Source organism: Sphaeramia orbicularis, chromosome 9, assembly GCF_902148855.1.
Source record: "Sphaeramia orbicularis chromosome 9, fSphaOr1.1, whole genome shotgun sequence".
Taxonomy (NCBI): Eukaryota; Metazoa; Chordata; class Actinopteri; order Kurtiformes; family Apogonidae; genus Sphaeramia; species Sphaeramia orbicularis.
In genome coordinates, this window is record NC_043965.1 from 55716376 (window position 1) to 55742392 (window position 26017).

Here is a 26017-nt window from a genome sequence, read left to right on the forward strand (position 1 = left end):
GAGCCGACAGCAGTGTTCTCATTTGAGAAATTATGCAAAATCAAATTATGAGAGAAATAAATCCACAAAGGGAGCGCCGTGCTAGCGAGCGGCTCCCGTTCATCACTGACTTCCAGATGAAATGACACGCTCCAGCTCAGGCTGATCCACCAGGACTGGCACCCCCTCACCCCAAAGCAGCCACTGCAGAGCACGCTGATGGGATTGGAGATTCTTGGACCAAAACAAGGATCTCATTCCTTCCAAAAAGTGGCTGATGACAAAGGATCAAAGTTTGTGTTTTAATCCCACTTAAAGGATTAAACGACACGTGTTTCTTCTTGGGAAAAAGTTTTGTTCATCAGCACTAAACAGCTAAGTGGTTTTGTGTTTTTGTTTTTTACAGATGAGTGTTAATGACTGTGAATGTCTTTTCAGGTTTGTGACTTTAACTCCAGGGGACGTGTTCCTGACAGGTACTCCTCCAGGCGTGGGCGTCTTCAGAAAACCACCCGTCTTCCTCAAGGTGACTTCCCAACATTCCCTTTTGTCGACCACTTCAGTGTGGGTCTTATTGGTGAACAGTAGGGCATTAGTGACTCCACATTTTTTCAGATCGACTTATTTGTCAATAAAGTCGAAGTGGAGTCGACTTGTTGTGTGATGACGTCATCACGTCGACAGCAGAGGAACAACAGACACACAGAAGTTCAACAATGAACAACTAACGTTCACTGGAACATGAAGAATGTACAGAATAAAAAACTGGAAAGACACCAGCATCACCAGTCCTTCTCAGACACTGAACCAAAACTAAACATAGGCGAACAGCTGGAACTTTCTTTTAAATTTAACTGAACGTAAAGTGGTTGAAGGTTCAGACAGCAGCAGAAAAGACACACAGCATGTTAGAGAAAAGAGCGAAGTGTGAATGAACTAAACGAACAGAATCACCCAAACACACACAGTCTGTCCACAGTGTTCTTCGGTACTGGTGGTGCGTACATGGTTCACAGAACATGACAGAGACCACACTTTAAATAGATCCCATCAGTTTATTAACCCTACTGAGTCGTCTTCTTCCTTCAGTCTTGGCCTTGTGCTACTGATGCATGGGCTGTTTGTTTTTTGTTTTTTTTTAACCCGTTTTGTGGAATTTTTTGACCCGCCCCGCAAATAAAGTAACATTTTTGGACCCACACCAACCCGACCCAGGTCCGCTGACTCACTGCGCTGCATGTTTTCACGTAGAGAGATGAGAGTAGGACATGCGCTGAAGGAAGGCTCACACGCTGTCAGGTGATGGAAGGGAGAGAGAGAACACACGACTAGTCGACTCCAACAAAGTAACGTCGACTTGTGCCACAGACGTCGATGCATCGACAAACGGACTTTTCAGTTCATGCCCTAGTGAAAAGTGTTTCCAGAGGTTTAGAAACAGCACCGTGAGCAGGAAGACGTGTTCACATCCTGCACTTCAGTACTAGTACATGTACAACTCACACCAACGAAGAACTGGCACAGAATGTAAAATGCAAATTACAAAGAAAGCAGTGATTCAAATGTCCTTTGGCTTCTATTTCAGATGATAATTATGAACTTTATTTCAAACATAAGTAGTAATAAAATATAATAAAGATGAACAAAAGGCAGAGAGAAATTACATATTTAAAAGGAACGTTCCGGAATATTAAAGGCAATAAGTTAACATAAAAAAAAGAAGTAGTCACACTGTATAATTCTGTCAGTGTGGCTCTGTAACACTTTAAGTCCAAAATGCAGCAGGAAGAAGCTGAGCCTCTGTCCAACCCCTGATGAATATGACTAATGTCCATCCAAAACAAGAGGTCAGTTATTAAACCGCTGAAAAAGAGAACAAGTGATGACTTCCCGTCAGTAACTCTTCCTGTTGTTCTGTCGTTCATTGGTCTATAACTGTGGAAAGTAAGGTTTTTATACGTCTACTGAAAACATGTTTTCACTCTGATATTTTAGTTCCATTGTATTCCGCTAAACCACTCCTCTACATACAATCACATCTTTTTAACATTTGTTCTGGTGAGATGTTGCTTCATATTTAGTTTCTCTCTGTAGTCATAACCATCTCAGTCTGTGAACACATCGTATTCCTTTCATTGTTTTATTGTAGACTGTAAGAAAACATCTGCTTCAGCTTTTCATCTGCTCCACACATTCAACACATTCAAGACAAAGTTGAACAGGAGCAACTTAGAACTAAGAATGACTAATAATTAAAATAAAAACAGTAAATACTGATGTGAACCAGGTGACTGGACTGCTCCAGTACTGAGGTTTTGCACATGCGTCACATGATCACGTGGTTTTCTGTTTACGACGCCATATTAGTAGGTAAGCTTTCCTTGGATCGTACAACGTGTTAAAGGATGGACCTGCTAAACTCCTGTGTGCCGTTTATTCCTTCTCTCTCACCAGTATCAGTTCTGCATACAGACCGCTGGGTTCCACTGGGGGCAGCGCTGCTTCTGTTTACAGTTATTACCACAGTTAGCCTAGCTTCTCAGTAGAGTTAGCCTAGCTTCTCAGTACAGTTAGCCTAGCTTCTCAGTATAGTTAGCCTAGCTTCTCGGTATAGTTAGCCTAGCTTCTCGGTATAGTTAGCCTAGCTTCTCGGTATAGTTAGCCTAGCTTCTCAGTACAGTTAGCCTAGCTTCTCAGTACAGTTAGCCTAGCTTCTCAGTATAGTTATCCTCGCTTCTCAGTACAGTTAGCCTAGCTTCTCAGTATAGTTATCCTCGCTTCTCGGTACAGTTAGCCTCGCTTCTCGGTACAGTTAGCCTAGCTTCTCAGTATAGTTAGCCTAGCTTCTTGGTATAGTTAGCCTAGCTTCTCGGTACAGTTAGCCTAGCTTCTCAGTATAGTTAGCCTAGCTTCTCGGTATAGTTAGCCTAGCTTCTCGGTATAGTTAGCCTAGCTTCTCGGTACAGTTAGCCTAGCTTCTCAGTATAGTTAGCCTCGCTTCTCAGTACAGTTAGCCTAGCTTCTCAGTACAGTTAGCCTGCGTGCCTGTTGCCTTAGCGGTGTGTAAAAACAGAACAGTCCTCATGTGGTCCGGTGCTGCAGACCCTTTAAACCTCCAGGAGGACTTCCCCTGGACTATCACCTACAGACAGTGGTTGTGGATCTACCTGCTCCCTTTGAGTTTCCTCAGCTGGGTGAGGCAGATGGAAGTGGGCGGAGCTACGACGGGCGACAGCGCTGAGTTCAGCTGGAGCTGGAGACAGTACTGCCCCCCCCGTCTGAGCCGGTCTGCTGTAACTATGGGACAGCCTTCCACATGAGGTCCAGTCACATGATGCAGATGGGAGGGGCTTTAGGACACAGACAGTTGATGGAGCGTTTCCAGTGAACATATGGGCTGGTTCACCAGTTCAGAGCCTGCAGGTGTACGGCTGATGGGAGCCGGCTGGAGCTGGGAACACTGGTTTGACCTCCCAGTTGCTGTTGTTGGTGAACATGTAAACTCATGTGTGGTGCCTTTATCACAGCAGACAGACTCACAAAGAACAAAACACACAAACACCAGTCCACAGAAAAACACCAGATAAAGAAACAGTTCAGACTTTCTGGATCCAGATAGTGTGTCTACCAATATGGAGGTGGAAACAACAATCACATGACCAGTGACGTCAGCTGACAGTCCTCAGTTCAGTAAAGGTCTGGTCCTTTAGGAGGGTTTGTCAGAACAGGATGAACAAAGTGAAAGAATCTGGAAACAGTACGAGGCTGCAGAAAGTCAAACAGTCAAATTCAGCGCTTCCGTCTCAGATTAGTCCTCGTATTTATGTGCGTATACAGTGGAACCTGGCAGGAGAAGTGCACCGTAGTACGAGAAGTTCCCTTTAGGAGCCACGGCTCATGAGTGTTGTCATGACACAGGAGTGGAACTGTGCAGCTGGAGCAGGTGTTCCTCCAACAGGTGTAGTTCAGGTGGTGCATCTGCTTTATGGAATGACAATGGTCTGGAGCCTTTTAAAAAGCAGAACGAAGCCCATTTCTGGGAGTGAGTTTTGAACGAAACGACCTGCGAGTGCGGACACTGATGAAAGGGAAGAGAGAAAGAATGGAGTCAGTGAAGACAGAGTAAAGGTCAGATTCAACGAGCTGATGTTTGACTGGAAGCACATCCTCCTTCAGAGAATGACCCGCCTCCTCGTCTCCTCTTAAAGCACAGGTGTCAAACATGTGGCCTGGGGGCCAAATCCGGCCCACCAAAGGGTCCAGTCCGACCCCTGGGATGAATTAGTGAAAGGCAAAAATGACACTGAAGATGTGAACAGTCAGTCCTTTTACTTTAGCAGCCAAATAAAGCCCTACTTTAGTCTGAAGTGGGTCCGACCAGTAAATACAACCATAAAAACCTACAAATGATGACAATTCCAACTTTTCCAGTTTTAGTGTAAAAAAAAAAAAAAAGTTTAATTACATGAAATTGTGTAAATTTACAAACTAGCCTTTCACAAAAAATATGAAAAACTAGAAATGTGTTAAGAGAAGTGAGTGCAATTTGACTAATATTCTGCCAGTTACTCAAATATTTGGTGTATTTGCAGATCCGTTGTGATCTGTAAGTTGGAATGCATGTTTACAAATGTTAAGCAGAGGCAGAATAGAGTTAAAACTGCACTGATTTTTCTTGATAATTTTCAGTTTTTTCCTGGTTGTTCATGTTATTCACATTTTTAAAAGGACAGTTTATAGATATAAACGTTTCTATAATGTCATTTTACTGTTTTCACTATAAAACACAGTGAAATGTTTGGAGGTGGTACTATTTATATATTATTATGTTATTATTTTACTGGTCTGGCCCACTGCAGATCATACAGGGGGGGATTTGGCCCCTGAACTAAACTGACTTTGACGGCCCTGTCATAAAGGTAAACAAGTGGTTCCAGGTACAACAAGCCCCGCCCCTCGTGTGTATTGTAGCTTATTTTGGCATCGATCCAGCTGATGTCATCATGTTTATGTATGTGCTGATGTCAGCATGGAAAAAAAAAAAAAAAATCCCAAATTTATTTTAAAAAATTGAACTTTTCCCAAAATGTAATGACTTCCATTCTGGGTCACTGATGGTCTGTAAACCCAATTTAGTCTGAATTCAACCAATAGTTTTGCTGCTAAAGTGTAAACAAACAAACAAACTGAAGCAAAAACAACAGCCCCTGCCTCCCCTTTGGGGGGCGGGGTCATAAGTGAATAAAACCAACTGATGTGTTTTTCTAACTTATTTTTTTCTAACTGCACTTGTTCTGTTTTAAAACACTTCAGTGTTTTTGGGTGTTCTTTGGGTGGCCTCTGCCTGGTTTTTCAGGTCTGGAATAGATTAATTACATTTCAGTTCATTTCAATGGGGAAAACTAAATTCATAAAACGAGTAAATTGCAAAACAAGCTCGGTCATGGAACTAATTAAAGTTGTACTGCAGGGTTCTACTGTCTTCTACCGACAGAGAGGAGCTTTGAATCCAGCTGGAGAACCGCAGTGTGTTCAGCAGATGTTTGTCTGTTTTCTGTCTTTTAGAGAGGAGACGTGGTGGAGTGTCACATCCAGCAGTTAGGCTCAATAATCAACAAAGTGGTGTAATGAAGAGGACGGCCCACACCTGAGAGGAGTCCCACCCACCTGCTACCACCGATACTAACAGACACAATAACAGGCTGGTTTGTGTCATGACAGAACAGCTGAGTCAGCACTGGGTTCACAGCATAACGTCCTGACTTTAACTGCAACACATACACACACACACACACACACACACACACACACACACACACACACACACACACACACACACACACTGCATCACTGTGAACCTGCTGACTTCATTCAATTTGGAATCATTTGGATGAATTGTAAATAAAGAGTTTTTGCTGCAGAGACAAATGTCCTCTGTCTTCTTCCAAACAGGAGTACTGACTGGAGCACAGGTGTCCAACATGCGGCCCGGGGCCCAAAACCGGCCCGCCAAAAGTTCCTGGGATGAATTTGCAAAGTGCAAGTTAGGGCATCAAACTCAAAAATAATATCATAATAACCTCTAAATAATGACAACACCAAATTGTTTTAGTGCAAAAAATAACGTTCAATTATGAAAATGTTGACATTTACAAACTATTCAAACAAAAAGGATGTGAATAACCTGAAAAAAAACAGAATTTGTCAAGAAGTAGAGGTGCAATTTTAACAGTTTTCTGCCTGTTAGTAAATGTTTTGTGCATATGTTTAAATGATAAGTTGAGGCATTATGTTGATAAAATTGTACTTCTATTTCTTAACAAATTCTGTTTTTTTTCAGGTTATTCACATCCTTTTTGTTTGGATAGTTTGTAAATGTAAATATTGGAATAATTGAACATTATTTTTTGCACTAAAACAATTTGGAGTTGTCATTATTTATCAGTTATCATGCTATTATTTTACTGGTTCGGTCCACTGCAGATTAAATTGGGGTGAATGTGACCCCTGAAGAAAATGAGTCTGACAGCCCTGGACTAGAGTGTAATGAAATCTTCTGTTGCACATGTTTGTTTTTGTGAAAGTCTTCATAAGTTGAAGGTGAATTTGACACTTGTGTCACTTAATTTGTGGGAAAAAAATCAGTCAAAATTAGAAAAAAAAAAAAAATAAATAAATAAATAATAATAATAATAATGATAGCTTTATTTCTATAGCACCTTTTAAAAACAAAGTTTACAAAGTGCTTTTCACAGACAAAGCAGAGGGCACAACAGCAGGATACAAGATGCAAGTAAAAACACTAAAACAGAAGCAACACAATAAGACAGACGTGCACAACAAACACAAAAACATGACACAAAGAATAAATGAAGTGAATCAGAGTAAAGAGGACGTAACATGATGTTGTCAAATCCATGTAAAAATAAAGGAGTGAGATAAAATAACATCATGTATGAGAATAAAAATTAATAACCAAACAGGATAAGCTTCAAATTTTAAAAATTAAAGGGGACACACATCACATAAAAGCAGGTCTATAAAAATGTGTTTGAAGTGATTTAAAAGATGACACTGTTTCCTCAGCCTCATCTCATTCTGCAGATCGTTTTGTTCAGAGTGATTCACTTTTTCATCTGGAGATGTTTGGGGGTTGTGTGTTTTTGCTCAAAGGCACACAGGCGGCACACATCGGACACATGACCTGAACCACGGATCACATGGTCCTCAGCTGTGTTAGAACTCACCCAGGCCTCCTGAGCGCAGAAACCACCAGCTGTAAAACAAACTTTCATCAGTAAATGCTGACTTTTTTTCATTATCTAAAAACTCGGGGCTGGGGTTCGCTACGCTGCTGATTTCCTGCAGTGATTCAGGTCCAGTACACAAGGTCCCAATTCAATTACATTTCCAATTCAGTGCATTTCAGTATTGATTCAGCTGGGGATGTTTTAGCTGCAGTACCAGCATCAATATGGAAAAGATTTGCAGAGAAATAATGCTGTATATTGTACACAGAACCCTCTGACCTGGTGCATTAGTAAAAGTACTGTTTCTATGAAGAATTTAACCTGAATACACTTTATTTAGTCATCGTTAGTTGTTGAAGGAAATGGGACTCAATCTTAGGATTTCATTAATTAATAATTTCATTTCAAAGCAGTTTTAGAATTTTAAAGTCATTATAAAAGGAATAAATCCAGATGTGAAATGAAGTTCTGTTGTACAGTCGAGTCTCCCTGGAATAGATCAGTGTTACCTGACGTACGCCTGAACACATTAGAACGTGCTGACACTTCCCAGAGCTTATATTTCTGCAGTATTCTGGCGTACGTTTGTCATTTTTGTCTTTCTGTTGTCATTCTGAAAGCCTTTAGTCTGAACTGTGGTCTGATTCAGGTTCTCCATACCAGATGTGGAGGCTCCAGCAGCATGTGTCTGAGTTCTGGCACATGTGTGGTGAACTACAGACTGGGCACAGAGCGGGTCCGGTACAGGGATGGTATGGCATGTTTACGGCAAGACAGAAGACTGACTGAAGAGCACCAACATCTGATTCCATATGTCCCAGATAGCAAAATCATTATGGCTTAAATCTGGCCCAAAACTGGCATGCCATTTGGCAAAGTTCTGGGCAGATGTATGGGCCCTAAATGGCCCAAAAGAGGGGAACCAAAATCCAACCAGAAGGAAGCCCAAATTCACCCAAAACTAACTGTGGACTTCCAAAATACAGCCATAACTGTCCCAGAAAAGCCCCAAATCCCCATAATCCCGCCAAAAAGCAGCCCAAACATGCCATACCATCCCTGTACCGGACCCGCTCTGTGCCCAGTCTGTAGTTCACCACACATGTGCCAGAACTCAGACACATGCTGCTGGAGCCTCCACATCTGGTATGGAGAACCTGAATCAGACCACAGTTCAGACTAAAGGCTTTCAGAATGACAACAGAAAGACAAAAATGACAAACATACGCCAGAATACTGCAGAAATGTTAGCTGTCTGGGATGGATGTGTTTGGTTGGGTTTGGCAGATTTCTGTAAAGCCAAAACACTGAGCAAAGAGCGGGAATTTGTACCCAGAAGAAAACCAACTTCATTTTAAAACACGATCAACACAAATTCTGGGTGAATTTTGTCCTCCTTTGGGCCTGTCTTTGGGTCAGTTTGGGCTGCTTTTTGGCTGGATGATGGGGATTTGGGGCTTTTCTGGGACAGTTATGGCTGTATTTTGGAAGTCCACAGTTAGTTTTGGGTGAATCTTGGCTTCCTTCTGGTTGGATTTTGGTTCCCCTCTTTTGGGCTGTTTAGATCCGCCCAGAACTTTGCCAAAATGGCGTGCCAGTTCTGGGCCAGATTTAAGCCATTATGATTTTTCTCTCTGGGTTGAACAGACGCTGGTGTTGGAGTTCCTTCCATCCTCTGGAAACAAACCTCAGGGCACAGAGGACGTGAAGCATCAACTGCAGCTGCATTTGTGCATGTGTGTCCCTGCCAGTTCGACAGCAGCTCCGGTCTTCTGCTGGGCTCCAGAACTTTACTGAGCCGGACCTAGGGCTGGAAGAAAAGATCTGCTCTGCAATATATCGCAATATTTCATTTCACAATACTGTATCGATATTAAAAAGTACTAGATGGATATTTTTAGGTATTTATTCAAATGCAGATATTGTGGAGGTTCATTTTAGTTTTTGTTTGTTTTTTTTATTTATTATTTAACACTCTTTTATTAAATGTTGGTTCCTTTGTTTGGATTGAACTCAAATCCTGTTCTGATGTTAGTTGTGAACTAATAGAATCTGAACATTTGAACAGGATCTGAAACTGGAATGTCTGTAAAACAGAATTTCAGTTTGAACACAGTTGGAACATTTGCTGATAGAACATTAGATCCTGTTGGGATCAAATACAAATGTGTTTAGGATTTGTGCAGATTTATGATGGAATTCACTTCTACAAGGAAATAATCATTTAAAAAAAGAAGCAAACAAAAACTAGCCTTTTTAACAGTATCATGATATATCGTATCGTAATCCTAGTATTGTGACTTGGATTGTAACGCCAGATTCTTGCCGATACACAGCCCCACCGGGATCTCGATGAAGACTCAGCCGGGTCATAAAAGTCCCTGGGCTGAGTCTGTCCTCCAGCGTCCTCTGAGGAATGGGATGAGTTTAGCTCAGTCCACCTTCGCAGCTTTGAAACCTAAAGTTCCAACTGCGGCACGTTTTAAAGTGAACTAAAAGGTTCTGATGCGACAGAATCAAATGGAATCCACCAGACTGAGGTTTAAATGTGGATGGAAGCGCCACAGTCCACTGCAGATTGCACTTGGATTGTTTGCTGTGATTTACAGGTGAGTTTGAATTTTGTTACCCAGTCTGACATCATTTACGTCTTGTTGCGTTTGTCATGTTTGATTGAAACTGATGGATTTCCTAAAGCAGGGGGGTCAAACTCATTTTAGTTCAGGGGCCAAATTCAGCCCAATATGATCTGAAGTGGGCCGGACCAGTGAAATAATAACAGCAAAAAAAGTAAAATGAACCCTTTCATGCACAGTGGTCACTCCAGTGGACAGTTCTTCTCCAGCTGTTCTCTTGTATATTCATGGGTTTCGTTGTTTTAGTTCCATATCAACCAACACAGTGGACACTTCTGCATCATCTCATAAACTGCGATTCATACCATTATTGTAACTTTGCTGTTCTTGGTTGGTTCTTGAGTGGAAATCAATTGTTAATATTTATTTTTTGCATATTATCTCCATGAAGTGAGTAATAACTAGTATTAGAATATGTTAAAATGTGAGAAAATGTCAGATTAGCTGCATTAAACATGGTTTCATTTCACTGTTTTCATATCACTTGATGATATTGGGTTTTAAATACATGTTTCTTTGCTTCAAGAATAAAATTCATGGTGTAGCTGAGTGGACATTTTTGTAACTCCATGAAAAACAGGTTGATTTAAAAAAAAAAAAAAAAAAAAAAAAATTCAATCACATTGGGGTTTTTTTCATGCCTGAAGAGGAATAAAAACACTCAGGAAAAAAATGTTGATTAAGGTTCTCATAATTCATGCATGAAAGGGTTAAATTGTGATAATGTTAACATCTATAAAAATCTGAATAACATGAACAACTGGAAATGTCTTAAGAAAAACAAGTGCAATTTTACCAATATTCTGCCTCAGATTTTCAGTTTATCATTTACACATGTGCAGTACAACTTACAAATACACTTAACATTCAATAACAGGCAGAATATTGGTAAAATTGCATTTACTTATCTTAAGGCATTTTAGGTTATTCATATATTTTTTTAAAACAATAGTTTTTTTTTTTTTTATTTAAACATTTTCATGTAATTTTACTTTTTTACACTAAAACCAAGAGAAAATTTGCTGTTTTCATTATTTATAGTTTTAACATGATAGTATTTTACTGGTTCTGACCCACTTGAGATCTAATTGGTCTGTATGTGGAATCTGAATTCCAATGATTTTAACATACTCAATAGTTAATATCTTCAGTGTAATTTTTCTATTTCACAAATCCATCCTACGGGCCAGACTGGACCCTTTGGCGGGCCAGATTGGGACCCCGGGCCGCATGTTTGACACCTGTGTCCTGAAGAATTGCTGGTGTATGTCACTGTTTTATCCATTTAGGCTGAAATCACTCTTGATGTGATGAAGGTGTAAAATGATGCAAAAAAAAAGAAAAAAAGAAAAAAAGCATTACAACTGAAGTAACGAGCTTGTTTTGAAAATGAGTAGAAAAGAGCAGAAGGTTCTGATATTTGGATGAAACTGCAGACAGGCGACTGACAGAATGATAAATATTCAGGTTAGAGTACAGGTTGATGAGAACTCAGGAAGACTTTGGACTTTATTTTTTCTTTTTTTTGTTGACATTAGCCACTTTTATTTTGCAGCTAAATGATGAAAATGCAGCCCATGTATTTTTGTAATACATTATAATCCGTCTACAGACTGTTATCATGGATGTAGGCAACCAATAAAGTCAGGGAAACGGCCCAGTGTTTCAGATACACACTGATTAATACATATTAGTACATATACATTTATTCCAGTTGTTCTAAATGCTGTGCCTGACACACAGCAATAAAAAAACATGAACTGTCTTTAGGTTAGGAAGGGGTCAAAGGTCAACAGTCAGGCATGAATGACTGGAGAATTCCCGTTGCTGGACAGAGTCAGAGGTTACAGCCTGTTTTTATCACACGGCCACAGTTTGATCTCATAAATGATTTATCTAAACCATCTCCATGACAACAGATTGGATACTAGTTTTGAAAAGCGACTTTCAGTTGTTGGCACATGATACTTAAACAGCATTAATGATCTTTTATGGCAGAATATAAATAGAGGTAAGTTTGTTTTTTTTGGTTGTACTTTGGGTGAAATGGATCGCTGATAATCCAAAAATGGCTTCACATTTCTTATTTTGTTGTCATTGCAACTCTTGAGCCAGGCATTGCAGTTGAGAAGAGAACATGTAGCCAGCGACACCTCCTCTCACCACTGAGCTGCCTGCAGGGTTTCCACCGTTACCAGGCACAAAGTAGCCCCCGTGTGTCAGAAACTCTTGAGCTGCGGCAGACATGTTCTTCAGACCAGGAGGACGGACTTCACTTTTTCTCCATGTGAGGACGATGCCGTGCATGTGTGCAGTACTGCCAGTTGAACACCAGGTGGCAGCAGAGTTTCACCGTGGATGAGCTGTCAGCGTGTGGCTCCACTCCGGAGGGACAACAGCCCGGCTGACCCCTGATCGGACAGAAGCAGCTGTAAATTCCCAAATATTACGCCTGCCACAAACCGCTCCATGTCTGGTTCAAAGTGAAGCATCGATTAATCTGTGCGTCTGGATGTCACAAAGGTCTCTGGCCAGCGGACTCCCCCGGGGAATGACTCAGCACCGCAGCTCCACTTTTAGGACCACACTAACTCACTAAGATTATCGGCTCCCACAGTTTAGAGCTGGAGCGGCGGATGATAATATACGACTTGAACCTGTTCTGGAGGTAAAACGTACTCAGTGTTCGTTTCAGAAGACAGTCTGTTTATTGTCAGAATGATTCAACTTCAACTAATGAACTGGTGAAAAAACTACACAACAGATGAACATTTTTCCATTCTAAACAAAACACCAACAAGCTTCATTAGAATGTGCTGAAAAACATCGAACTGACGGGCGTCGTCCTACAGTGAGAGCTCACTACTGATTACAGGGACTTCATAATCCCGTCTCCTGTGGCTTTATGCTAATGCTATTATGACAGATAAACTTAAAATCAATGTCTCATCACTGAAAAATCAAAATGCAATTAACCTAAAGGCACCGTCTTCCTGACTCAGCGTGCAGCTTTTTTTCTGACGGTGTGAAATCAGGTTTCTCTGACACCAACAGACACAAGGTCAAACTGTAACCGAACCAAAGCGGCGTGGAGGCCTCTGGTCCTGCGGCTGCGTTCAACACTTTAACTGTAGAGGTACTGCAGGATGAAGCGCTGCAGCTTCTGCCTGTTTTCAGACACATGGAACAAAGGGCTGACTCTCAGGCACACGCCACCGCCTCCTTCTGCGTTGCGCTCCTCCACCAGCACCTACAGTGAACAGAAACACAACAGTCAGGGCGTCCGCTACGCTTTTATCCACTAACCCTTATTTGATCTGGATAACAATGTCAGCACGCTGCTGTTCTTATCTTTTGCTGTGTCCTTCTTATACGAGGCCAAACAAACAGTGAAGTAATAAAAGAGATAAAAACAAAGCCTTTCAGAACGACTTCAACTCCAAAACTTCATAAATAACACTAGTCTACTTTATTCACCTGCAAGCTCTGAAATCATGAGACACAAACAAACCCAAACACCTACTAATTAACCCTTTCATGCATGGATTATAAGAGCCTCAATCAAGTTTTTTTTCCAGAGTATTTTCATTCCTCTAAGCATTAAAAAAATAATGCTATTGAAAAAAAAAATTATGAACCTACTGTTCATGGAGTTGCAAAAACGTCGGCTCAGCTGGACACCATGCATTTAGTTTTGATGCAAAGAAACATTTACTGCCATACTGTGTGAAAACAATGAATGCAGCTAATCTGATGTTTTCTCACATTTGAACATACTCTAATACTAAGTCATTACTCACTTCATGGAGATAATATGCAAAAAACAAACCAAAACAAACCTGTTAATTACAGTCTAATAACACCAAGCAACCGATTTCCACTCAAACATGTCAGTGCAGATCAGGTTTATCTAGAACAGCAAAGTTACAGTCATGGTCTGAATGTCAGTGTTTGTGCAGATGCAAAAGTGTCCTCTGTGTTGGCTGATATGGAACTGAAACTACAAAATATATAAGAGAACAGCTGGAGAACAGCTGTCCACTAGAGTGACCACTGTGCATGAAAGGGTTAAAACAGATGCGTGATCTACTGGCTTTGGATCATTCATTCTAAAGCACTGACTTGGCTTCTGTTCTGCATGACCATATTTTACAAACCCCATTAGGTAACAGTCTCCTATCATTAACAAAGTAAATAAACATGAATTGTGTTCTCATGCGCTGCTCAGTCCGGCCCTTATAAGGTGGTCCAACCACAGGAGTAATTGTCCATTAATATCACTAAACAAATACGCTCTATTCTTACGCAACAACAAATGCAGCAACAATAGTAAAAGTCCAACCTGTCCAACGTGTACAAATACACTGGAGAAAGAATTACAAACAGCAGAAAGACAACTAACTCTGCTTTAGTTATTAGCTCCATGGATGACAGCTTCTACTCATCACTGGGTCAGTCCGTTATATCTACAGTAATCCTGTTCATTTATGATTCATCCCATAACCATAAGGAGAGGGGTCAGCAACCCCCTCTGTCTTATGAAGGGTTAGTATTTTACATCTACAGAACATTTGTAGAATAATGTGTGGCAGGTGCATTTATGAAATTATAAAACTACAATGAAGAAAATGACTGAGACTTTAGATCTGAACTGAGGTGGTTCTATTCCCAACTGAAAACCAAACTAACAAGTGGTTCCAGGCACAACAAGCCCCGCCCCTCACACGTATTGTAGCTTATTTTGGCGTCGATCCAGCTGATGTCATCATGTCTATGCATGTGCTGATGTCATATCAACTGCCTCTACAGGGTGGGGAAGCAAAATGTACAATGAACATTTAGTTGTTTTTTCTCAGCAGACACTACGTCAGTTGTTTTGAACCCAAACATATACTGATGTCATAATCATACCTAACACTATTATCCATACCTTTTCACAAACTTTTGCCCATATGAGTAATCAGGAAAGCAAACGTCAAAGAGTGTGTGATTTGCTGAATGCACTCGTCACACCAAAGGAGATTTCCAAAATAGTTGGAGTGTCCATAAAGACTGTTTATAATGGAAAGAAGAGAATGACTATGAGCAAAACTATTACCAGAAAGTCTGGAAGTGGAGGAAGCAACAAAAAACGTACCAAAGCTTTTATTAAAGCTCTCAAATCCAAAATCCTAAAGGATCCAACCAAATCCATGAGAAAAATGGCAATTGAACTTGAGGTAGACAACAAGAGCGTTAGAAATGCAGTAAAATATGATTTGAAGATTTAAATTCTCATGACTTTCACTAAACTAATTGGTCATACACTGTCTTTCAATCCCTGCCTCAAAATATTGTACATTTTGCTTCCCCACCCTGTATATATGTGCCAAGTTTGAAGTAAATTGAAATGAAATTGATGGTTTTATAGACATTTCAAACTTCACCCATTATAAGTAAACTGGGATGAAAAAAAAAGATTAAAAAAATTAATACAAAAATTTAACTTTGACCTAGTTTTCCAAAAATGTAATCACATATATTCTTGGTCACTGGCAATCTATAAACCCAGTTAGGTACGAATTCAACCAATAGTTTTGCTGCTAGAGTGTTAACAAACAAACAAACAAAGAAACAAACAAGCCGAACCAAAAACAATACCCCTTGCCTCCCTTTTTTTTTTTTTTTTTTTGGGGTTTGGGGGGTTAATTATGTTGTGGAGTTGTAATTCTCATCTACTTGGAAAACTGATTCAGTATGGTTTATAGTTCAGCAGGCCTAAAATGAAAAGAGCTCCAGCACAGGAGACACCTCAGACACTACTGTGTTATGGTGCACAGAATTCACACCAGCGGACTGGACTCAGGATTATTCATGCTGTGACAGTAAACATTTGAACATGTGGCCGTTGGAGGAAGTGCAGTTTCGGACACATTGGTCTGACTTTAGTGGAGGTTTGTACTTGGTCAGATGCAGAGGCTGACCGTCCTCTGTGAAGGTACTGACACTGAGTTAACTGAGTTCAGTCTGACCGTTTGGGACAGTCTTTGGTTTAACATTTGACAGAGGGGTCACACATCTTCCGTCTGCACTAAACAGTCATTTATGCAGTGTCAAATTTTGCATGGCTGTTTGTGGACCAATCAAAAGATGGCACAGATTTTCTCTGCTGTAAATCCAAACTGGAACCGCTGTGGCGCTGCTCCTGCTAATCATGTTCACAGGTTTTGGTCTTGCTTAAAACTTAATACTTTTTGGAATAATATTTTTGCCTTGACTAGCACTGCTTTGGCTAAATCAGTGTAACTACGCCCCCTACTGGCTGTTTCTGGAGTTTCCTCTCCTGCGCTGGGATTATCCAAAACCCACAGTGACTCAGTAGCTGTTTGTCACTATTAGCCCGTCGTATGATTCAGTTTACGTGGAAGGATCCTATGACACCTACTTCTGTGCAATGGGTGCATGATTCACTTTTCTTTTAAAAGTTGGAAAAGAGTAAGTTTTCTGTTCGTTTTATCAACAATAGAATCCTTTTGTCTCTACTATCCACAGGAGTGTCCTGCTGTCTCCTGTTGAGGACTGTCAGCTGACGTCACTGGTCATGTGATTGTTGTTTCCACCTCCATATTGGTAGACACACTATCTGGATCCAGAAAGTCTGAACTGTTTCTTTATCTGGTGTTTTTCTGTGGACTGGTGTTTGTGTGTTTTGTTCTTTGTGAGTCTGTCTGCTGTGATAAAGGCACCACACATGAGTTTACATGTTCACCAACAACAGCAACTGGGAGGTCAAACCAGTGTTCCCAGCTCCAGCCGGCTCCCATCAGCCGTACACCTGCAGGCTCTGAACTGGTGAACCAGCCCATATGTTCACTGGAAACGCTCCATCAACTGTCTGTGTCCTAAAGCCACGCCCATCTGCATCATGTGACTGGACCTCATGTGGAAGGCTGTCCCATAGTTACAGCAGACCGGCACAGACGGGGGGGCAGTACTGTCTCCAGCTCCAGCTGAACTCAGCGCTGTCGCCCGCCGTAGCTCCGCCCACTTCCATCTGCCTCACCCAGCTGAGGAAACTCAAAGGGAGCAGGTAGATCCACACCCACTGTGTCTGTAGGTGATAGTCCAGGGGAAGTCCTCCTGGAGGTTTAAAGGGTCTGCAGCACCGGACCACATGAGGACTGTTCTGTTTTTACACACCGCTAAGGCAACAGGCACGCAGGCTAACTATACTGAGAAGCTAGGCTAACTATACTGAGCAGCTAGGCTAACTGTACTGAGAAGCTAGGCTAACTATACTGAGAAGCTAGGCTAACTATACTGAGAAGCTAGGCTAACTGTACTGAGAAGCTAGGCTAACTATACTGAGCAGCTAGGCTAACTGTACTGAGAAGCTAGGCTAACTGTACTGAGAAGCTAGGCTAACTATACTGAGCAGCTAGGCTAACTGTACTGAGAAGCTAGGCTAACTATACTGAGCAGCTAGGCTAACTATACTGAGAAGCTAGGCTAACTACAAGGTGGGGAAGCAAAATGTACAATATTTTGAGGCAGGGATTGAAAGACAGTGTATGACCAATTAGTTTATTGAAAGTCATGAGAATTTATTTGCCACAAGAAAATGTCCATAATAGAAAATGTTTTTATTCTATGTGTCCTCCTTCTTTCTCAATAACTGCCTTCACACGCTTCCTGAAACTTGCGCAAGTGTTCCTCAAATATTGGGGTGACAACTTCTCCCATTCTTCTTTAATAGTATCTTCCAGACTTTCTCGTAATAGTTTTGCTCATAGTCATTCTCTTCTTTCCATTATAAACAGTCTTTATGGACACTCCAACTATTTTTGAAATCTCCTTTGGTGTGACGAGTGCATTCAGCAAATCACACACTCTTTGACGTTTGCTTTCCTGATTACTCATATGGGCAAAAGTTTCTGAAAAGGTATGGATAATAGTGTTAGGTATGATTATGACATCAGTATATGTTTGGTTTCAAAACAACTGACGTAGTGTCTGCTGAGAAAAAACAACTACATGTTCATTGTGAATTTTGCTTCCCCACCCTGTATACTGAGACGCTAGGCTAACTATACTGAGAAGCTAGGCTAACTATACTGAGAAGCTAGGCTAACTATACTGAGAAGCTAGGCTAAGATAACCGAGAAGCTAGGCTAACTATACCGAGAAGCTAGGCTAACTATACTGAGAAGCTAGGCTAACTATACTGAGAAGCTAGGCTAAGATAACCGAGAAGCTAGGCTAACTATACTGAGAAGCTAGGCTAACTATACTGAGAAGCTAGGCTAACTATACCGAGAAGCTAGGCTAACTATACTGAGAAGCTAGGCTAACTATACTGAGAAGCTAGGCTAACGGCGCTAATAACTGTAAACAGCGGTGGGCAGAACAGAACCAGCGCTGCCCCCAGTGGAACCCAGCGGTCTGTATGCAGAACTGATACTGGTGAAAGAGAAGGAATAAACGGCACACAGGAGTTTCGCAGGTCCATCCTTTAACACGCTACAAACTCGGCGTGACTTCCTCCTCCAAGACTTAATGTATGCATACGTCACATGAAACTCATCTATTGCGACCAACGTGGTTACCATGGTAACACTGCTTAAAGCTTTACGTTATTGTAGATCTACACAGGAGACAGACAAATATCACCAACAATAGGCAATCGTACGATCCAAGGAAAGCTTACCTACCAATATGGTGTCGTAAACAGAAAACCACCTGATCATGTGACGTGTGTGCAAAACCTGAATATCCTTTTGATGGAGAAATGTGTTGTTGGTTTGCGTTGTACTGACTCTTGGTCAGCCCTGAGTATTGTATAGAGGAGTTGATAACATTATTTTTTATCTTTTTTTTTTTTTTTGTGTGTGTTTTTTTTTGGTTTGTTTTTGGGGTTTTTTCTTCTTTTTTGGGGGGGTTTGGTAGGTTTGTTGTATAATTTGATTGTATATGTTGTGTCTGTGTGGTTCCTTATGTATGGGTGCATGTTTGTGTAAATGTACAATTTGAAATAATAAAAAAAGATTAAAAAAAATAAAAAAAAAAGAAAGTAGTGACATACAGTAACTAACGCATGTGAGAATTAAGCCCAACAAACCAGCTTGAGTCAGCCATTTTAGAATTAACCCTAATGAGCAGAATGACAGTTAGGTTCTATGTATCCATTCCAAACTCCTCAGACATCCTTAAATCCAGTGTTTGTAATGCCTACCCTGGGCCACCCACTGTATGTGTAGGAGTGCAGGATGACTCATGCTTCAGTATTCTGGTCTTTTTCCCCGCTGCGTGTCATTACACTGTGGTTTTTCAGCATCATGTCCATGATCAGCACCATACCTGAGCACTCATGCTGTTGTGAAGTCTGAACTCGGAGACGGCAGCTGTACTAAAGCATGGCTTCACATCCCAATGTTCTATCAATAGGTAGAAACTAGAAGGTTATTGAGAGAAAACAGTAAACAGACCTAGAGTTCTAAAGACCATAATGCATCTTGTGCCCTTCTTTGTGCCCTCCCTCAGCTTCCTGAATAAAAAACCCTTATTGTTTGTCTGTTTATTTTTGATGATTTATTTAATGCGAAGATTTACAGTGCTTGAAATGTCTTATTGTTGTTTGCTTATATACCATGTATTGCTCTGTTTTTCTTTCTTGTTTTTCTCTCTAATTCTGCAATCTTTGTCTTTAAGGTCCGCCCAGTCATGTGACCCCTCTATATATTTAAGAGGATCCATAAGGCGGCCTTCTTATATCAGCCCTGGTGAAGGCCCATAGGCTGCAACGCGTCGGCTAGAGTTTTGAACTTGTTTGGCCGTGCTGAAAAAAAGGCTTTTTAATCTCAGCCCTACTCTGAGTGCCTCAGTTCCTACAAGCATATAATAAATATTGATTTGACCTGTACAACTAAAAAACACATCCTGACAAAAGGTAGAAGACTCTGCTTTCAATCCTAAAGACAAATGTGCTAAAGACCTCTTCTGGCCTTGATAGGAAAGTTAATGACTGCCTCCTGAGATCTTTCTACAAATATAGGTCAATGATGCTCTATTTTTAAAGACTGTGATTCCCAACCCACAGACTGATAAATGAGACTGACGGCTGCACACACTGCCTGCTTATACCAGGCTGAAAGGCAGAGTGCTACAAGGCTATTACACAGAATTAATACCAAAACCACACATTTCTATATTTATGCATTAAAGAGTGCATCAGAGTTAGTGAGCTGAGTGAGCTCCTTCCCTGACATGAACCGTCTGAAAGCCATGCCTGGATTTGGTGTCTGTCAGTTGGCTTTTTTTTTTTTTTTTCTTTTTCATTATCCTGTGCTGTTCTGTGGATGAAGATAAAACAGGCCTCATATTGCTATCTGCAAGACAAGCTATTTGTTACCTTTTTTGCAATGTATGAGGGACGACTTCCACAGACTTAGAAACTGCTTGATTTTCTGTCACAGTAAATACACAGCCTTTCTTATCAGCTCTTGTCAAAGTTTCTGTTGCGGATCGTTATGGAGTTCTTTGGTATCGGGCTACCTCACAACGCACGAGGACCAAGAAGAGTTTGTGTTCTGGAATTTGCTGCTAAATTGTGCTTTTATTCACAGTGTTTTAGTCCTCGATGGCTGTAAATTTAGGATCAGTCTAAGGCCACAATCAAAGAAAAGCACAGATGGGAGGAGCCAGTTCTGTAGGTTATCTACTAACAATAGGTGGGGGGGGGCTTAATATCAAATACCACATTAGCCCTGATTTTCTGAAGTAACAAGATGTTCTAAGCACTCCTGTGGAATTCTTTTGCAATTTTCGTCCAAAAACCTCCCCCCACCCCGAAAATGACTTTTTTAACTCTGTAAATCTGCTCTTTCAGCTCCTCCACTCTTTTGTCCAGTTCAGTGTCTAAATCTGTTCATGATGGGACAGTTCATGATCCTGTCAGTACCAGACTGTATTGGACACAGTACTGTGGACTAGGAACAGTCTGATGGCAAAGGTCATGGTGGAGGTCGAAGGTCACCAAAATGACTAGTTTTTTTTCAAAAATTCATACCATTCCCACATTTATCAAATCTGTCCTCAGTTGTGCTCCTCTGGTTTCCTGGTGGGACGACCCCCCCCCCCCCCCCCCCCCCCCCTTTGGCCCTTTACAGACACAGTACAGACTACAGATTGCAACATGTACATTCCATTAGTGTGGAGGGAAACACTAGCACACATTTAGGAGGGAAGCACTAACACTTCATTCATTCATTCATTTTCTGAACCTGCTTTATCCTCACTAGGGTCATGGGGGGTGGAGCCTATCCCAGCTACTTATGGGTGAAGGCGGGGTTCACCCTGGACATGTGACCAGTTCATCACAGACTGAACATATAGAGACAAACACACTGTCACATTCACACCTATGGGGGATTTAGAGGAACCCATGAACCTATCAGAGCATGTGTTTGGATGGTGGGAGGAGCCAGAGGACCAGAGAGAACCCACACAGACACGAGGAGAACATGTAAACTGCACACAGAAAGGTCCCACCCCCATGGACTAAAGGCTCCACCCCCATGAATGCGGCACTGAGTCACTGGCGCCTGGTGGCCGGGGTCGGTGGCTGCCTCCTGGTACAGATGGCTCCCTGAGACAGCGCCTCCTCTTTTACTTTTACTTTCTGGTCTTCTCATGCTCAGTCTTTTTAAGTATGTCTGTGCTTGTGAGTGTGTGTGCGTGGGTGGTTGGGTGAGAGGGTGGGAGGTGGTACTGATTTTTAAATTTATATGTAAAGCGCTTTGTGCTACACCCTTAATGTATGAAAAGTGCTATATAAATAAAGATTGATTGATGGATGGATGGATGGATGGATGGATGGATGGATGGCCTAAAGGCTCCTCCCCCATGTCCTGGTGTTGAACTGAACCCAGGTCCTTGTGTCTGTGGCTCCAGGTCTCTCCTCTGCACCCACAGGACACATTCATGTAAATGTCAGTTGTGTCAAACTGCCGTCTGTTCTGTTTTCATGTCTGTGCAGAATACAGAGGAAACAGTTGTGTTGAATGGGTCTGACTGAATGTCAGTTGTTTGTGGTCAGTAGATGTGTTCTGAGGAGAGAACCTGAGCCCAACATTTGGAAGAACCCACATGAACAGCTGAGTTCCATCAAATATGCATTTGGACCATTTGGGTGACCTTTGACCTAGAATCTGACCTTTGACTCTACACCTTTTGTAGTGCACAGCACTCTGCAGACATGACATGTGTCACAAAAAACACATTTAAGGCCCAGCATGAGCAGACTGACACACTGTACTTTATCAGAAGTGAAAAAGGTTTGAAAGTTGACAAAAACCCCATGTTTTCAGGGTTGAAAAAGTAATTTTCGGGGTGGGGGTGTTTTGGATGAAAATTTAAAAAAAATTACACAGGAGTGCTTAGAACATCTTGTTGCATCAGAAAATCAGGACTAAAGTTGAATCTGATGGTCCTTATCAGTCTTCTGCAGAGCTGGATGATAGGCTGATCATTTGAATCAGGTGTGTTGGAAGAAGGACACATCTAAAACATGCAGGATAGTGGCCTGAACCGTAAAAACCATTTCATTTTCATTTATTTATTTGTATCAGACATGTAAATAGTTACAGTCCATAGAGTATAATAAACATTAAAAAAAAAACAAAATAATAAAAAGGGTTATAAATATAAAAACAACCCACATGCACACACCCTATCTTCAATAACCAGTCTACAGATGCTGATGCCAGTATTTAACAAGTGTAGAATCTGCATAAAAGTCAGAGATCACAATTGTAAAAATCACAACATTTCTAGAGTGACTTAAACGCAGTATAAAATTCAAAATTGCTTTCTTTAACATCTCATAATAAGAGCGAACATTATTAAAACAGAACATACCACTAGCACTACAGCTACGATAAAAACCATGTATATACAGAATGCACTGTTAAAAGACACTCTGAGTGAGCAGTACATTTTTTTTAAATTTGTATACCCGCCTTTTGCACCTGTTTTTATCCGTTTAAATATGTCTGTTTCTGTTTTTATCTGCTGCATGTTAAGTGGCTTTGAGTTATATGAAAAGCGCTATACAAATAAAATGTATTCTTCTTCTTCTTCTTCTTCTTATTATTATTATTATTAACGTTTAAAATTAACCCATAAGTAACAGAGATAAACATTCCAGCAAAAAGGTATGAACAATTTATTCTTAACAGTAGTGGAACAAAAATAAAACCGATGTCAAATACATAACATGCTGTGCACTTTTAATTCCCCTCAGTAGGACTGCACGATTTTGGCAAAAAATAAAATCTTGATTTTTTTCCTCTAAAAACTCAATTTTCAATTTCGATTTTTGGGTAAAAGTACAAAAGACAACAGACGTCAGCATGTCGTTTTCGTGAGCAGCCCACAATGCAAGGCACTGCTCCGACCTCAAATCTGTGATGGGATCACATGATGAACCCACAGAAGTTTTTTTTTTTTCATAAAATTTTTATTGAATGAAGTCGAGTGTACGAACAATGTATACAACACGAAAATAACAGAACAAGTTTGCCAGGAGGAATACACTACAATACAATGTCCAAATCAGAGCAAATACTGAATGTTTTTACAGCCTTTTTGTTTCCACATTTATTGAACAGCTTTAAATAAAGTTCAACATCTTTCAAAAAATAAATAATATTTGGTTTTGTGTCACAGAACTTAATTTGTGAATGAAACATTTAGCAAGTAAGAGAACTAAATTAATTATAAAAAATGTTTTTTTTTTTCCTTTTTGGGGCGTCTGGGCCCACAGAAGTGATACCAGTGTCAGTCAGTGACAGGCATCAGTCGTAGTAATATGAGCGATCCCCATGTGGTTCTGTTTAAACTGGGCAGCCCTACCCCTCAGCCAAATATAGTGTAAGATTCTGTTGAAGGTTCCTATAATTTAGATCAGATTGTCTTTGTGTAAAACTTATTCCACACATATTTATATTTGAAAGTACTCAGATATTAGAACTGCACAAGGCTGTTTCAAGCAAACATACCCCCCCCCCCACCAACAACGGGGTCGTGTTTCCATTTGACCTTGGAAAAGTAGGTCAAGGTCACCTATTTTCAATATTCTTCTGCTCCATGACAACATGTATACACAGTATAAATGTGGTGCAGATATCTCAATGAATTCTTCCAATAATGCAATTATGTTGTTGAATGGACAGGCAGACGGATGGACAGACGACAAAACGATTCCACTACCCCTTCAGCCAGACGGTGGCCGAGGGCTGAGACCAGTTCTATCATTGGTGAAATCATTGCTACAGGTTATATGTATTTCCTGTCACAACAGTTGACTGTGAAAGTTGGAGTTGATTAAATCTCTGTGGGGTTTCTTGGAGGGCCTCCTGCCATTTGGGACGTTTATGTGCCTCTGCATCCTTCATATGACTGATCCCAGGACCAGCTCAACATCCACATACAGACGGCATCAAAGTGTTGCATTAATGATGCCGGCCTAGTCAGTTTATTCAAGTGTGGGTGGAGTGATTTATTAGTGTCTGATTCACTGTTTTTGTTCCATGTTAATTAATATGCTGATGAAAACATCATTATGAATATTCTATTCTACTTCCACCAAACCCTTAAATAGTGAACCTTTAAACCAGGGCTCTCAAACATGCAGCCCAGGGGCCAAATGTGGCCCACCAAAGGTTCCAATCCAGCCTGTGGGATGAAATTGCAAAGTCCAAAAATTCCACAGTCCAGGCTGTGGAACTCATTTTAGTTCAGGTTCCACATACAGACCAATATGATCTACAGTCAAATGATAACAGCAGAAGAACCGACAAAAACCTAAATATTTTCTTTTTGGTTTAATGTGAAAAAAAATATTACATTATACCTATAAAAAATGACAACTTCAAATTTTTGTCTTTGCCTTAGTGCAAAAAATAACTTTAAATTATGAAAATGTTTACATTTACAAACTATCCTCTGAAAATAAAATGTGAATAACCTGAACAAATATGAATAACCTGAAATGTCTAAAGAAAAGCACTAATTAAGCAGTAATTTTAACAGTTTTCAAATCAAATCAAATCAACCTTTATTTATAAAGCGCTTTTCATGCACAGATGCAACACAAAGTGCTTTACAGAATTAAAAACAATTATACAATAAAAACAGAAAAACAATTACAAAGAAAACCCCTCCCTCCCACCCTCCATACTAGACACGCACACACACACACGTCCACACACTTACACACGCACACAACAGGGAGACATGGGAGACACAGTTTTCTTCCTGTTACTAAGTGTTTAGTGTCTTTGTAGCTCTATTCCATAATGAACATGTAGAAATGATAAGTCGAGGCAGAATATTGTTAAATTGTTCTTATTTTTCTTAAGAAATTTCAGTTTTTTCAGGTTATTCACATCTTTTTTTGTTTGGATAGTTTACAAAAGTAAGTATTTTCATAATTTAATGGGGTTTTTTGCACTAAAACAAAGACAACTAGAAGCACTCGGAGAGCGCAGACCTCCACCAAGGCTGATCAGTGGCCCCCCCCGTGGGCCCCCCCACGCCAAGGAGGTTATGTTTTTGCCAGGGTTTGTTTGTTTGTTGTCTGTCTGTCTGTCCGTTAGTGTGCAACATAACTCAAAAAGTTATGGACAGATTTTGATGAAATTTTCTGGTCTGCGCCCCCCCCCCCCCCCCGTGGGCCCCCCCACCCCCGATCACCACCAAAATGTAATCATTTCTTCCTTATCCCATTTCCAACAAACCCTGAAAATTTCATCCAAATCTGTCCTTAACTTTTTGAGTTATGTTGCACACTAACGGACAGACAAACAGACAGACAGACAGACAGACAAACCCTGGCAAAAACATAACCTCCTTGGTGGAGGTAAAAATTTGGAGTTGTCATTATTCATAGGTTATTCTGTTATTATTTTACTGGTCCGGTCCACTGCAGATCAAATCAGGCTGAATGTGGAACCTGAAAGAACATGAGTTTGAGAGCCCTGCTTTAAACCCTGCATGTCCTTGGCTCAGTCATTTCCCCTCATGGGTTGACATTTCTGGCTCAAAAATGATTGGACACGACTGCTTCACGCCAGGCCAAGTTTCTCTTTTGTGGTATTGATATATCAAGTTTGA

At 40.7% G+C, this 26017-nt stretch overlaps 2 protein-coding genes across 4 annotated transcripts in view; one reads left to right on the top strand and one right to left on the bottom strand.

Moving 5' to 3' along the window:
- The window catches only part of fahd2a (fumarylacetoacetate hydrolase domain containing 2A), a 31145-nt gene extending 25237 nt beyond the window's left edge, over positions 1–5908 (top strand). For all 3 annotated transcript variants that reach the window (XM_030143328.1, XM_030143327.1, XM_030143330.1), the window contains exons 7-8: positions 418–505; positions 5545–5908. In XM_030143328.1, coding sequence (XP_029999188.1) covers positions 418–505; positions 5545–5607 — 151 coding nt within the window. In that variant the 3' untranslated portion in view covers positions 5608–5908. The remainder of the gene's footprint in view (positions 1–417; positions 506–5544) is intronic.
- A 6693-nt stretch (positions 5909–12601) lies between these two features.
- The window catches only part of gpat2 (glycerol-3-phosphate acyltransferase 2, mitochondrial), a 130159-nt gene continuing 116743 nt past the window's right edge, over positions 12602–26017 (bottom strand). The window contains exon 22 of the mRNA XM_030143266.1: positions 12602–13115. Within this exon, the coding sequence (XP_029999126.1) occupies positions 12990–13115 (126 nt within the window). The 3' untranslated portion in view covers positions 12602–12989. The remainder of the gene's footprint in view (positions 13116–26017) is intronic.